At 44.0% G+C, this 13,665-nt stretch overlaps 1 protein-coding gene across 4 annotated transcripts in view; it reads right to left on the bottom strand.

Moving 5' to 3' along the window:
* Window positions 1–13,665, bottom strand: part of CDIN1 (CDAN1 interacting nuclease 1) — a 343,159-nt gene that overhangs the window by 164,878 nt on the left and 164,616 nt on the right. For all 4 annotated transcript variants that reach the window (XM_088456507.1, XM_088456508.1, XM_088456509.1 and 1 more), the window contains 2 exons: window positions 13,478–13,527; window positions 9,406–9,473 (listed from right to left, as the gene is read on the bottom strand). In XM_088456507.1, the coding sequence (XP_088312633.1) occupies window positions 9,406–9,473; window positions 13,478–13,527 (118 nt within the window). The remainder of the gene's footprint in view (window positions 1–9,405; window positions 9,474–13,477; window positions 13,528–13,665) is intronic.

Here is a 13,665-nt window from a genome sequence, read left to right as displayed (position 1 = left end):
TACTGCGGTAAATAGTCATATTTGTTGTAAGCTGGCACAGATACAGAAAGGAGAGGACTCTGCAAGTGAGAGCTTAGACAGTGGCTGAGGTACAGATGTACACAGCATTATTCCAGTCTTCTTTCATCTAGGCCAGATAATTAACTCTGAAACCATTTGCTAAGATGCATTCCTAGACTAGATATGTTTAAGATAAAATACATACCTTTTGGGACAATTTTATATAAGTAATATAGCTCTATACATAATAATTTAATGCAGGGCTTGACAAATTATTCTAAAATCTAGGAGCCAAGATGAAAGTGTAGGAGCCAGACCACCGTCCCCCCAAAAAAATTACAGGAGTGAGTGAGGAGCACAGCTCTGTGTGTTATACAACGGCTATACACACTATACTAGTCCACAAAATGGTCACAGTTGAATGGATACAGTAACATTGAGGCCCCTTACTGCTCTGCACAGCTCCCCTGCTCCACCCCCCACCCTCCAGTAATAACGGACCACATTTCACATAAAATCATGGTCCCAGAAAGTACAACAAAACCCCCGTTCCCTCGTGGTCACACCATAGCCCCTACTACCGGAAAGCTCTTTGCAGCCGGAGATAGGAGACAGTAGACAGCCAAGACATACAGTAGGATCAGCGTAGACTGGGACAGACAGCAGGGATCAGAGCAGGCCGAGTCGGAAAGAGGCACAATAGTCACCGTAAGCGACACTCAGCACATGCACTCCTGTGCATGATATGAACACCGCAATACTATAGGCACGAATATCCGCCAGAGCTGATGAGGATCTGTTTCCTCCCTCACCGCAAAATCTAGTAGCCAGGCAGCAAGATCTGGTAACCATGGCGACCTGGCCCCCGGGATTTGTCAAGCCCTGATTTAATGAGGAATGGTGAATATTCCAACATCAAAATGGTCCCGCATAACAATGGTCACATTGGGCTCGATTCAATTCAACGTGAATTGAACAGCGCCGGGAAAGAGCTCCTGGAGTTATTCAATTCAGTGCGTTATGTCGGAGAAGGCTCGTTCTGAATCTTAAACATGGTGTTTAGTTGCGAGAAGGGGCATTCTCCGATTTAACTGCCTGGCACAATGCTGTTTCCGACGCGCTAAGGGCAGAAAACAGTTGTTTTGTCAGAAATCCTTTGTCGGGCTTAATAGCGCGCTGAATTTAATAGCTCTGGGAACTCCTTCACAGCGCTATTCGAGTTGAATCGAGACCATTGTGTAGGATAGGTGAGGTTGAGAGTAGGAATCATGTAATTCTACAACAGTGGTCGGGGAACAGGGGTAAATTACCCCATGTGGGGTAAAACTAAAATTCCTGGGGGTAATGGACGGACAGCCGGGCATGCATATGAATCATTGCATGCCCGGCTGTCCGTCCATTACCCCCAGGAATGGAGGACACTGACGCCTGGTGCAGCGACGCACCCGCTGCACCCAGCGTCAGTGACCTCCAGCCCGTTCGCTTCTGAACTCCAGCTTCCGGCTCTCTCCATGTGCACCAAGGGAGAGCCGTCATGACGTCTCTCCCATAGTTCCGAGTAGCAGTCGGGCGGACAGGACGGCGGCGGATGCAGGAGCGGGGATTAAGGTAAGTGTTTTTTTGTTTTTTTTTACAAGCGGCACTAACTATGGGGGCACTACAATGGGGGCACTGCTACAGGGGCATAACTATGGCACTGCTACAGGGGCATAACTATGGCACTCCTACAGGGGCATAACTATGGGGGCACTGCTACAGGGGCATAACTATGGGGGCATAACTATGGAGGCACTGCTACAGGAGCATAACTATGGGGGCACTGCTACAGGGGCATAACTATGGGGGCACTGTTACAGGGGCATAACTATGGCACTGCTACAGGGGCATAACTATGGGGGCATTGCTACAGGGGCATTACTATGAGGGCACTGCTACAGGGGCATAACTATGGGGGCACTGCTACAGGGGCATAACTATGGGGGCACTGTTACAGGGGCATAACTATGGGGGCACTACTACAGGGGCATTATATGGGGGCACTACTATATGATTTCCTTCCTTTCAAATCAAGGGGGTAACGTCGGCGTATCTAAATATATTTTGGGGTAAAAGGTAAAAAACGTTCCCTGACACCTGCTCTACAAGATGAGCAAGATGTCACATACTGTATATAGGTTTTAAAACTCTATGGGATGTGAGGAAAAAATTGGCGATGATGGTAGTCGCAAACTACCATTATTCCGTCCTTTGCAGCAGCACTTAGTGGCCATCACCTGCAATAGATTTGCCCCCTCAGTGGTTCCACGTGGTCCAGTAATGCAGAATGCTTCCAGTACGCAGATATAATATTTATTATACATAACAAAATGTATCCCAAAATAAAAAGGGCTTAAAAGTTTACAAATAAAACTATTACAAAAGAATGACCATATGATTGTCCACACACAACTAAACAATCGCAGATTCCTGTAATGACATTTTCTAAAGGACACAAACTAAGTAAACAAAAAATAAATAAATAAGTCCCTCCACAGATTTTGCACCCTGTAAACTCTGATATTTGAACCTCTTGGGCTCCCGTAATTTAACATAGTACATATGTAAATCTAATTTATTAGTCAGTGTAGCTGTAGTATGAATGTCTGATTAAGAGGAAATTATAGAATAAAATTTGCTCAGTGTAGTTTAAAAATTCACAAAATCAAACACTTTTCCAGCTCAATGGTTCTCGAAACCAGCCTGATTATCCTGGAGGTCTCACTAAATCATCTAACTGGGATGTTAAATGTTAAACTATCACACTGGCTAGAGCTACTGTATACTGCAACATAAACCATATAATCAGGACCCAGTGTTTATCATGTACAACAGGTCTACTGTTCTGCAAACCAGACTGCCCTTGTAACTAGAAAGCTAATCATACATACGCCTTCAATATCCTCTTTCTCCTTCTAAAGTTGCCACAGTTTGATCAGAAAAGCCCTCATATGTCATAACATATTGCCCTTGACTTTTGAAACCCAGGAGAGTGCTACAGCATTTTGTAGAAGCCTATTACAGGCATTGCTGTATGTCTTCAACCAACCCTAACTAATGACCTGGATATGTAACAGGGAAGGCTGTGTGGTCCTGTCCTAACACCTGCTGGGTTACTGACACTGCCTTCCAAGTGCTCTTTCTGCTTCACCTTTGATTAGAATTAATGACGGTTCCCAGAGGTGGTAAAGCTTGCTTCCCATCCATCTATATGCCCGGGACAAAAATCTCACAGAGACCATGTGCTAATATCTCCTGAGAGAAAAACAACTCTATCGGATTAGTCAGAGTGAAGCAATCAAAGAGTTAAAAGGAATAACCATTTGTGGGTCTAAGGTGGGAAAAGCAAGGAAACTCATAAGCAGTCTATAAACAGTATACTAATTAGAGAACAATGTAATAACTTTATAGCACTGTTATGAATAAATATAAAGTGAGCAAAAATGTGTTTATTTAATTTTTCTGCAGACTAAAACACCTACCAATAATGACTAACAATACGTAACTTTATTCCTAGCAGTATTGTCACAGGTAAAATATATACATTTCTCCCACAACTCAGTGCATTATAACATAGGACAAAAATAAAGAAAAATGTACGCTAGCTTGTTTATACCAACTAATAGCAGCTGTGGATATACTGTATGTATATACTCTAAACTTGATGTGTTTTTGTTTTAGTGCCTTTGATCCGCCAGTATTTCCAGCAGCACTGCTGGTAATGGGCTGACACAACTGGCAATAAGCTCCCATGGTCTCACATGACCCAAATGATGGCTCTTATCTCATGACAGGAAAAGTAATACTGCAGCACATATTAAAGCATTTTCTTTCAGCTACTTATTCTATAAAATATTAATTACACGCCAGCAAGGGTGTGCTGTTTATACAATGTATTAGATAACAGAGTTCCTGCTTGGCCCTAAATCAATAAGAGCCTGTTCGGCATCAATCATCCTGAACTCTCTCCCTGGCAATATTCATGCTCAGTAATGATCATTTCCCCTCATTCTTAAACCTTACCTACAGCATTCCCAGAGACAGCAGCGATCCCATTAATAGCAATCCTGATTCTCAAATGCAGAAGGAGGACATCCATTTATGTCAATCTACCCCATTTATATTCACACAGAATAAGACTTTAGTATCCATGAACTAACCAACAAAGCATTCATGGCCAAGGGGATAGCAACCTGATGTGTGTGTTTTAGGCTTTGTTTATGTTTATTGTAGAAATGCGAATAAGATGCAATACATAGTGCAGTTGCAGCAAGGCACATAGACTGGAAAAGGCTCATCATCAACAATATATCAAGTACTTTGAACGCTAGATTCCCTGCGATCATAGGGGGTCATTCAGACCCGCTCGGGAGCGTCAGGACGCTCGCAAGCGGGTCGATGTTCCCCACTGTGCATGTGCACGACGGAGGGAGCTCCGTCGTGCGCATGCGCGAGACTCGGGGAGCGACGGCCTTTCCATTGCTCCGGGTCTCGCACCAAAGGGGGCGTGCTGTCGATGTTGATTGACAGCACGCCCCCTTTGGTGGGCGTGCCGGGGGCGTGCCTGCCAGACGGAGGCGTTCCCATGGGAACGCCTACCGTCTGAAGCCGGCCCCACTGACATCACTAGTGATGTCAGTGGGAGTGATTTTGGCTCTGATAGAGCCAAAATCACTCCAGGGCTTGTGGCAGGGAGACCCTACCGCAGGGTCTCCGTCGCAAGCCCGATGGTCGCGATGGTCAAGACCATCGCGACCATCTTTTTGGCCACTCGCATATGCTGTGGGTGGTCACCCACAGCATATACGAGCGGCCAGGAGGCCGCTCCATTTTCATGGAGGAAGGCCCTGATTCAGAGCGAGCGCTCTGGTCAGAGCGTTCAGCTCTGAATCAGGCCCATAGTCCAGTCCAGTAGGTGGCGAGAATGATCCTGTCAGTCCTTGACCTGTCACTTATGAGGGAGAATGCTGTAAATGGTAATAGCATCTGCTTCCATGTTGCCTGCCCACCAGCAGGCAAGTACTTAGTGTGGGTGGCAGACAAGCAGCCTGTCAATGAAGAGCCAACTGCAGGTCTAACGGTTTTACAGTCCTAGATGAAGAACAGTGTAGTGTCATAGCAGTTATCTGTCTCCAATGACCGCTGTCCTCTGGCTACTGCTAATTCCCCTGTTCTTTCTCCTCACTCTCCTATGCATACTGCCAACTCTCCTGTTCTGGCTCCTCACTCCCCTATGCATACTGCCAACTCTCCTGTCCTGGCTCCTCACTCTCCTATCCATACTACCAACTCTCCCGTCCTGGCTCCTCACTCTCCTATGCACTCTACCAACTCTCCCGTCCTGGCTCCTCACTATCCTATGCATTCTACCAACTCTCTCGTCCTGGCTCCTTACTCTCCTATGCATACTACCAACTCTCCTGTCCTGGCTCCTCACTTTAATATCCATTCTACCAACTCTCCTGTCCTGGCTCCTCACTCTCCTATGCATTCTACCAATTCTCGTGTCCTGGCTCCTCACTCTCCTATGCATACTGCCAACTCTCCAGTCCTGGCTCCTCACTCTCCTATACTGCCAACTCTCCTGTCCTGGCTCCTCAATCTCCTATCCATACTGTCTACTCTCCCATACTGGCTCCTTTCTTTCTTATTCATACTACCAAATCTCCTGTCCTGGCTCCTCACTCTCCTATCCATACTGCCAACTCTCCTGTCCTGGCTCCTCACTCTCCTATGCATTCTACCAACTCTCCTGTCCTGGCTCCTCACTCTCCTATCCATACTACCAACTCTCCCGTCCTGGCTCCTCACTCTCCTATGCATACTGCCAACTCTCCTGTCCTGGCTCCTCACTCTCCTATGCATTCTACCAACTCTCTCGTCCTGGCTCCTTACTCTCCTATGCATACTACCAACTCTCCTGTCCTGGCTCCTCACTTTAATATCCATTCTACCAACTCTCCTGTCCTGGCTCCTCACTCTCCTATGCATTCTACCAATTCTCGTGTCCTGGCTCCTCACTCTCCTATGCATACTACCAACTCTCCTGTCCTGGCTCCTCACTTTAATATCCATTCTACCAACTCTCCTGTCCTGGCTCCTCACTCTCCTATGCATTCTACCAATTCTCGTGTCCTGGCTCCTCACTCTCCTATCCATACTACCAACTCTCCCGTCCTGGCTCCTCACTCTCCTATGCATACTGCCAACTCTCCTGTCCTGGCTCCACACTCTCCTATGCATTCTACCAACTCTCCTGTCCTGGCTCCTCACTCTCCTATCCATACTACCAACTCTCCCGTCCTGGCTCCTCACTCTCCTATGCATTCTACCAACTCTCCCGTCCTGGCTCCTCACTCTCCTATGCATTCTACCAACTCTCCTGTCCTGGCCCCTCACTCTCCTATGCATACTACCAACTCTCCCGTCCTGGCTCCTCACTCTCCTATGCATTCTACCAACTCTCCTGTCCTGGCCCCTCACTCTCCTATGCATACTACCAACTCTCTCGTCCTGGCTCCTCACTCTCCTATGCATACTGCCAACTCTCCTGTCCTGGCTCCTCACTGTCCTATGCATACTACCAACTCTCCTGTCCTGGCTCCTCACTCTGCTAGCCACACTGCCAACTCTCCTGTCCTGGCTCCTCACTCTATCTATTCTACCAACTCTCCTGTCTTGGCTCCTCACTTTCCCATACTGCCAACTCTTCTGACCCTAATGCCATTCAGCAACTGTCAACCTCTTGTCTGACATCATGCATATCATGCAGTCAAAGTCACAATACCATTGTTTGCATTAATACAGCATCTCATCACAGTAAGTAAAATGGCAATCTAAAATCATTAAAAAGTGTTTATTTCAACATATTTTAATTCATTTTAGTGCTCCTTAGAATAAGATTTACTCAGCAAAGAACCGTTCATTGGTTGCTAGGAAGTTCACCATTAGAAAAAAATTGTAGCAACACACAATTTTATATGTAAATTCACTGTGTTCTGCCCTGGTATAATCCTGCCTCTTCTGACTTTAATTAGAAGTTATGGAAAGTCTTCCACACTGGTTGTTGGCCTTGACAATATCACCCATATTTATATGGGAAAGTAATTGGTGCTGCGCTTTCAATAAAATAAAAAGGCAAAACGTTTTATACATTTTGCAATCTTACTAGTCCAATGAGCAGCAATAGGGAGACTTAAACTCAATGTTACATGGGAACAAAATCAAGAGGTTCTTCTGGAAAATGACATTATTTAGGTGGGTGGAGAACTGTTGCTGTAAGGTAAATGGCATTCTTAGACTTCCTTCTACTTTTAGACAGGCTTATTTGTATACATGTCCCAAATGTGAACCTTGATGTAAGCACGCACAAAAACTCTACTCTTATAATCTCTAATACAGATTGTTTCAGAGGAAACACCCACACAAAAAAAAACAAAGCATGTTTTGCAGAGCCACTAAGACACCCTTACAGGACGACACAATGCTATGAGGGTAATCTCGGCTGTCGGGATGCCGGTGCCGGCATCCCGACAGTAAGTAATGGGGTTAGGGGGAGGGTTAGGCACTAGGGGGAGGGTTAGGCACTAGGAGGGGAGGGTTAGGATTAGGCACAAGGAGGGGAGGGTTAGGTTTACGCACTGGGGGGAGGTTAGCTTTAGGCTGCGGGGAGGGTTAGAATACATATTGACAAGTCTCGGTATCCTAACCCTGTCGGGATGCCAGTGTCGAGATTCTGACCGCCGGGATCCCAAGCACCAGCATCCCCTACCAAATCCAAGCAGGTAATATCAGGAAACTGAAGACACACAGAAGTCATCAAGTTCAGTCAATACTATTAATACAAAACTGTTTGGAATGTTCAGAGGTTTGCAGTTACCAACTTGGGCCAAGCTAACGCCATTCAAGCTGAATCATTTGTAACTTCAAACAATATAGTTTAACTTAGTGGTGGTCAACCTTATAAATTAAGTCACCAAACTTCTCAAAAGGGGGCTTCATAATATATTTTTGCTACATTTGTCCATGCATTTTTGACCACAGTGTATCCACCATGGGTAAATCATACTTAAAATGATGCAAATAAAATATAATGATATTTTGACAAGAACAGCAATTAAAACAAATGATTTAAATCTATAATTAAATGTGATCAACATGCATTATGAAATGAGTGAGCTATCTGAACGGACTCCCAGTGATGCTGGTTCACTTCACAGGATTGGGGTTCTCACATATTCAGCACTGACTGACACTGTACTGTTCTGCCACCATTCCCATCTCCCCATATTAAAGCCCTGAGACACCGGACATAGATGTAGCACTGGAGAGCTGCTGGTTTGGCATTGCGGGTTTAGCTATTTTATGGCTAATCTTGCGACGGCACTTTGGATAAAGTCCTAAAGAATATGCAAACCTTTATAGCAAAATGTTCACACACGTGTGTATATATATATATATATATATATATATCTCTCTCAAATGGTTTGGGTATGATATCCCGACACTTAAGAAGCCAGGTGTCAATATACTGACAGGGGGACGGTAAGTAACGTTCCCCTGTCCTATTTACCCCCGAACCCTCCTTTCCTACACCGATACTTACCCTCCCTACCCCGCACCCTAACCCTCCCAGTAAGTGCCTAAACCTAACCCTTCCCCATTAGTGCCTATGCCTAACCTCCCCCCAGTGGTGCCCAAACCTAACCTCCCTCGGGGCGCCTAAACAACCATCCCCCAGCCCCCCTACTCACGTACAGGATGCAGCCGTCAGGATTCTGGCGTCGGCATCTCCAGCCATATCGGGATTTCGTCGCCGGTCTTCCCACGCTGATCGGGATCCCGGCAGTCAACATCCCGTCTGTCAGTATATTAACCGCATCCCATCTCAAACATAGCATGCATGTCAATTTATTATGCTTGATCTTATATCAATGGTTATGTCACCAATCCACAATTCTAGAGCTGGATATTTGCTTTTGCATTGCCCCAGAGTGTTGCAAGGTATAGATTCTCCACCCTCCTGTGGTATCAACAGACAGCATACGGAGGAGGAGAGCGTATGTGAGACAAATTTAGTTAAGTACTTGGTTTATTTAGGGTATATATATTAGTGCAGTAATGCACACTTCTCATACAAGCACACCTCATCAAACCTCCAGCACACCTCATCAAACCTCCAGAAGTTCCCTTTGTCTATAAACTATCAGGGTGTTACAGTACCTGTAGTCTTTTAGGTAACACTGAATTAATAAATTGTTCTTTTGCACTGATGGATCCATTTTAAAGCAGATTCATCACATATAAAAGATTCATCACATATAAAATCAGTCAAAAATTATTTTCTAATAAAAAATAAAAACACCTTACCTAAAAAGGCTAGGTTTCTCTCCAATAGCTTCTCTCTCAGTAGCACTTCATGCTCATAACCAATAGAACTGAAAAGTAATTTGGTCAAGGACCTATACATCTCAGTACATGATATATTATACTGTATACACACACACGACATCACATATTGGGGATATGTATCAAACCTTGGAGAGAGATCAAATCAAGAAATTACCAATAGCAGCCAATTAGCTTCTAGCTATCATTTATTAAGCCTAGTCTATATAATGAAAGTTAGAAGCTAATTGGTTGCTTTTTCTTGAAGGTGTGATACATCTCCTCCATAGTATCAATGTATTCTGTAGCACTGTATAACCACAGACAAGTTAAACAGACCCCGATATTGGGGCAATTATGTAGTTAGACAACAAAATGGCAGAACCCTGACCTGTAGAACTTACAATCTACCAAACACTAGTAACAGGAGTAAATAACAAGTAGTCACATAAAGAGCACCTACTTTCTCCCCAACATACAGTTACTGTAATATCAAAAATATGCCCCAAATGTATTCCAGGGAAAAGATAGACAGTACAAAAAAGCCCAATGTAATTCAGTTCTGACCAGGCAGAAGGGCAGAAAAATAAAAATAGACAAATTAGTCCATAGGGAGAGAAGGAGTGAGAGCTAGAGGAAGAAGATAAGTGGAGGGTGATGACGAACAGAGAATAATACAAGAGCTTGAAAGCGATTTCCGAATGTAATAGTGGCCTACACACTTAGATGCTCTATAATGTTACTACCTGTTATTGATGTATCCCGCTGACCATGAGGCAAAACCTGTAAATAATCTCACAGGCCATTTTCTGCCCAATGAAAAACTGAGGCTCCAGCTTCCCGTAATCCTCAGAACCCTTCCTGTGAAACAGCCCCCTGCCATTTGCAAAAAGCTTGTCTCTGTGCTTTACTCCATGCATATATAATTAGAGAGTTATATTTAAAATCAATACACAATCCTTCAGAAGACATTATGCTTTTAAAACCTTAAACTTTCAATTGATTTTTAACTATTTTATGTGCCCTGAAATTAACATGTAATTTCTGAAACTTTCGCCCTGATGTAACACTTCCTTATGGCCATAAGTCACAGGGCTCACGCAGTTCTAGCCAGCAAATGCTCTAAGGGGCCCGTGCAATGTGTTAGAAGCCCTTCAGAAAGTGGAACGCAGCCATTTACACTCCAATATGTGGAAGGACTTTGTGATGTCCACATATACTGTAAATTTTAAGATTTTTTAATATTTTAAAATTTTTACAGCTGGACACACAAGTTCTGCTACACACATTGAGCCTTATTCAGACCCGGTCGCAAGCGCTGAGCGCTCGCAACCGGGTCGATATTTGCCCACTGGGCATGCGCACGTCGGATCCGGCTCCGAAGTGCGCATGCGCGAGACCCGGCTAGTGACGGGCGCTCCGTCGCTACGGGTCTCGGACCAGAGGGGGCGAGCTGTTGATGGTGATTGACAGCTCGCCCCGTTTGGGGGGCGGGCAGGGGGGGTGGCCGGCCAAACGGAGTTCCCGACGGAACGCTTGCCGTTTGGGGGCGGCCCCACTGACATCAGCAATGATGTCAGTGGGGAGCTTCCTGCTCGATCAGAGCAGGAAGCTCCCTTGCGCTTGCCGAGACACAACCTTAGGGTCTTGTCGCAAGCCCCGATGGTCCTGACCGTCGCGACCATCAACCTGGTCGCTCGCTAGAGCTGTGGGTGGTAACCCACAGCTTAGCTAGCGACCAGGAGGCCGCACTTCACACCACAAGCGGCCGCCCTCATTCAGAGCGACCGCTTGTATCTAGTGATCGACTCTGAATGAGGGCCATTGTTTTCCAAAATTTGTGCTGGAATCTGTGTTATTTTAAACACAAGACCGAGGTTAGCTGCCAAAATTACAGCAACAAAAACAATACCAAAACATTAGACTAATGGTGCATACACACGGTCAGATTTTTCTTCAGATCTGAACGATAACGATTTAACAAATCGTTCATATCTGAAGGAAAATCTGACATATCTGACATGTCTGAATGATGAACGATAAACGATGCGCGTTCCCGATGGTCAGATAACGATATCTGACATCTGATGTGTTTGCAGTCAGATTTGGACGATTCCATTCATTTTAATGCAGTCAAAAATTGCTCATAGTTCAAATCGTTGGTCAAATCGTTCATCTGACCGTGTGTATGCTCCATAATGCCTCATTTACAAATGGTGCCAAAACAAAAGCACGGTGCGATATTGAACTAAACTAAGCATTATGCAACCAAGCTTTATTCCCGTACCAGTGTGGAGTCCACTCGTTGCCAGTTCCTGATAGAAGATCATTATTCAGGATAGGAACAGTGATCATGAAACGTGGATAGCTGTCCAGTAGGGAAAGAGGAGGGTGACCAAACAAAACGCACCACTCCTCGTTTACAACCATTGCTACTGATAGCAACTGATAACCTAGGAAATGATTGCGCGCTGGAATATTGCACAGAACAACTTTTCTATACTGTTGTGAAAGAATAGTTAATGTCATTGAGTAGCTTTTACTGGGGCAGTCGGCTAGGAAAGGATAGGTGCCCGCATAAACTCTACGCATGTTGGCACTGAAAGGGTTAAAGCAGGAGTGGAGGGTATGGCAAAAGTGTCTTACATAACTTGAGGTGGGTATTTTTATAATGCAGTGTGTATGGCTGTGTGTGTGTCTCACAGGACATTGCCTTCCTGGCTGCATGTTGCAGTGTAAGACAACAGGTGTTTAGCTTGCATGGATAGACTGCAAGCCCAATGAACCCCACTCTCCCTTCTTTCATTGGCTCCCCGTGGTGAATAATTCTACACTGTATAATTTCCCACTTCAGCGTATCCCCTGATTGGCTGTAACTTCTTTTTGTTTGTGTTCAGCAAGAAACCTGCGTGCCTCACTTATTACATTTCACAACTAGTAACATAGAGAATAAAAATACACCCATTTATTAACGGCCTGTCACATGTAGTTTCTTTAGATAAATCTCTTGAGTATGCACAAAGTCAAAGCCTGCAGAGTAATGCCACTTCATATTGCAAGGATGATATTTCTCAATATCTCCACAGGCCGATCAAGCATTTCCCTGATAGTTTCTATCAAATGCTAATCAATTATTTCCTCACCAGCCTTGATTTTTTTTTGAAACCACAAAGCCATTACAACCCATTATAACTCATTCCTGGCTGCCAATAGCTGCAGATATAATGCTAGCAGTTTGTTGGCTGTGTATAGCATTAGGCAGGGTCACAAGAGGTGCACTATATTTGGCATAAGAAAGAAAGTGCATTAATACTTCAAACTAATACACTAAACACTTGTCTCTTCATTCAAGTGGCGGGAATCCCTGTTACAAGCAACTTAAAACGTAAGAGACCAATATTAACTGGCATATTACACAGCACATACTGCATAGTTACAAGTATACAAATTCTACACTCTGTTTCCAGTGAGGATAAGAACCCCTAGGCCATACCACATGGGGGACTGCTGTGCTACCCACTGCAAATTATGGCTTATTAGTAAAGCTGCATACACACACCATTGAGTTAATGAACGATTTTAGTAAACGATTTTCTATCTTGAAAAAATGAACTAAAATCGTTTACTAAAGTTGTTAATTTACTATGTTCATTTAAATGTAATGAACGATTTTTATGAACTACAAAAGATGTTTGCATATTAACTTAATGAAAATCGTTGAGTTGACAAGTCTGACTGAACTACAAACGTGAACGCGCATGAACAATAATCGTACATCGTTTGACTCAGAAAGTGAATGATTTTTTCAAACGATTATCGTTAAACGATAATTGTTCAAAAAATCGTTGTGTGTGTATGCACCTTAAGACCTGCTACCATGCAGAAACATCTCATAATTAAACAATAAAATCATGAACTGTTTAAACAATTGCACTCAACTGTCCAGTAGTGAAGGAGCGATGGCCTCGCTGGCTGTATTACACACAAGGAGTGACATTTCGAAAAATGTTTTCTGTGTGATAATAAAACACAAGTGTGGTTCATTAAAGGATACTGTTTGATGCAATCCACCAAGGGTCCATTACAGCAGTCATTGATAATACACTGCAAGAAAAAAAATATACACAAAAAAAAATCAGCATTAGCGTAATAGTATTAATATTGTGTAGCTCAACAATCATATTATGTAAGGTAAAGACCATTTAAGCATAAATGATTGTAGTTCTAAATGTAATTTAATGT

Source organism: Taudactylus pleione, unplaced genomic scaffold (genome assembly GCF_031769625.1).
Source record: "Taudactylus pleione unplaced genomic scaffold, aTauple2 ptg000707l, whole genome shotgun sequence".
Taxonomy (NCBI): domain Eukaryota; kingdom Metazoa; phylum Chordata; class Amphibia; order Anura; family Myobatrachidae; genus Taudactylus; species Taudactylus pleione.
This window is presented reverse-complemented; position numbering and strand designations above follow the sequence as displayed.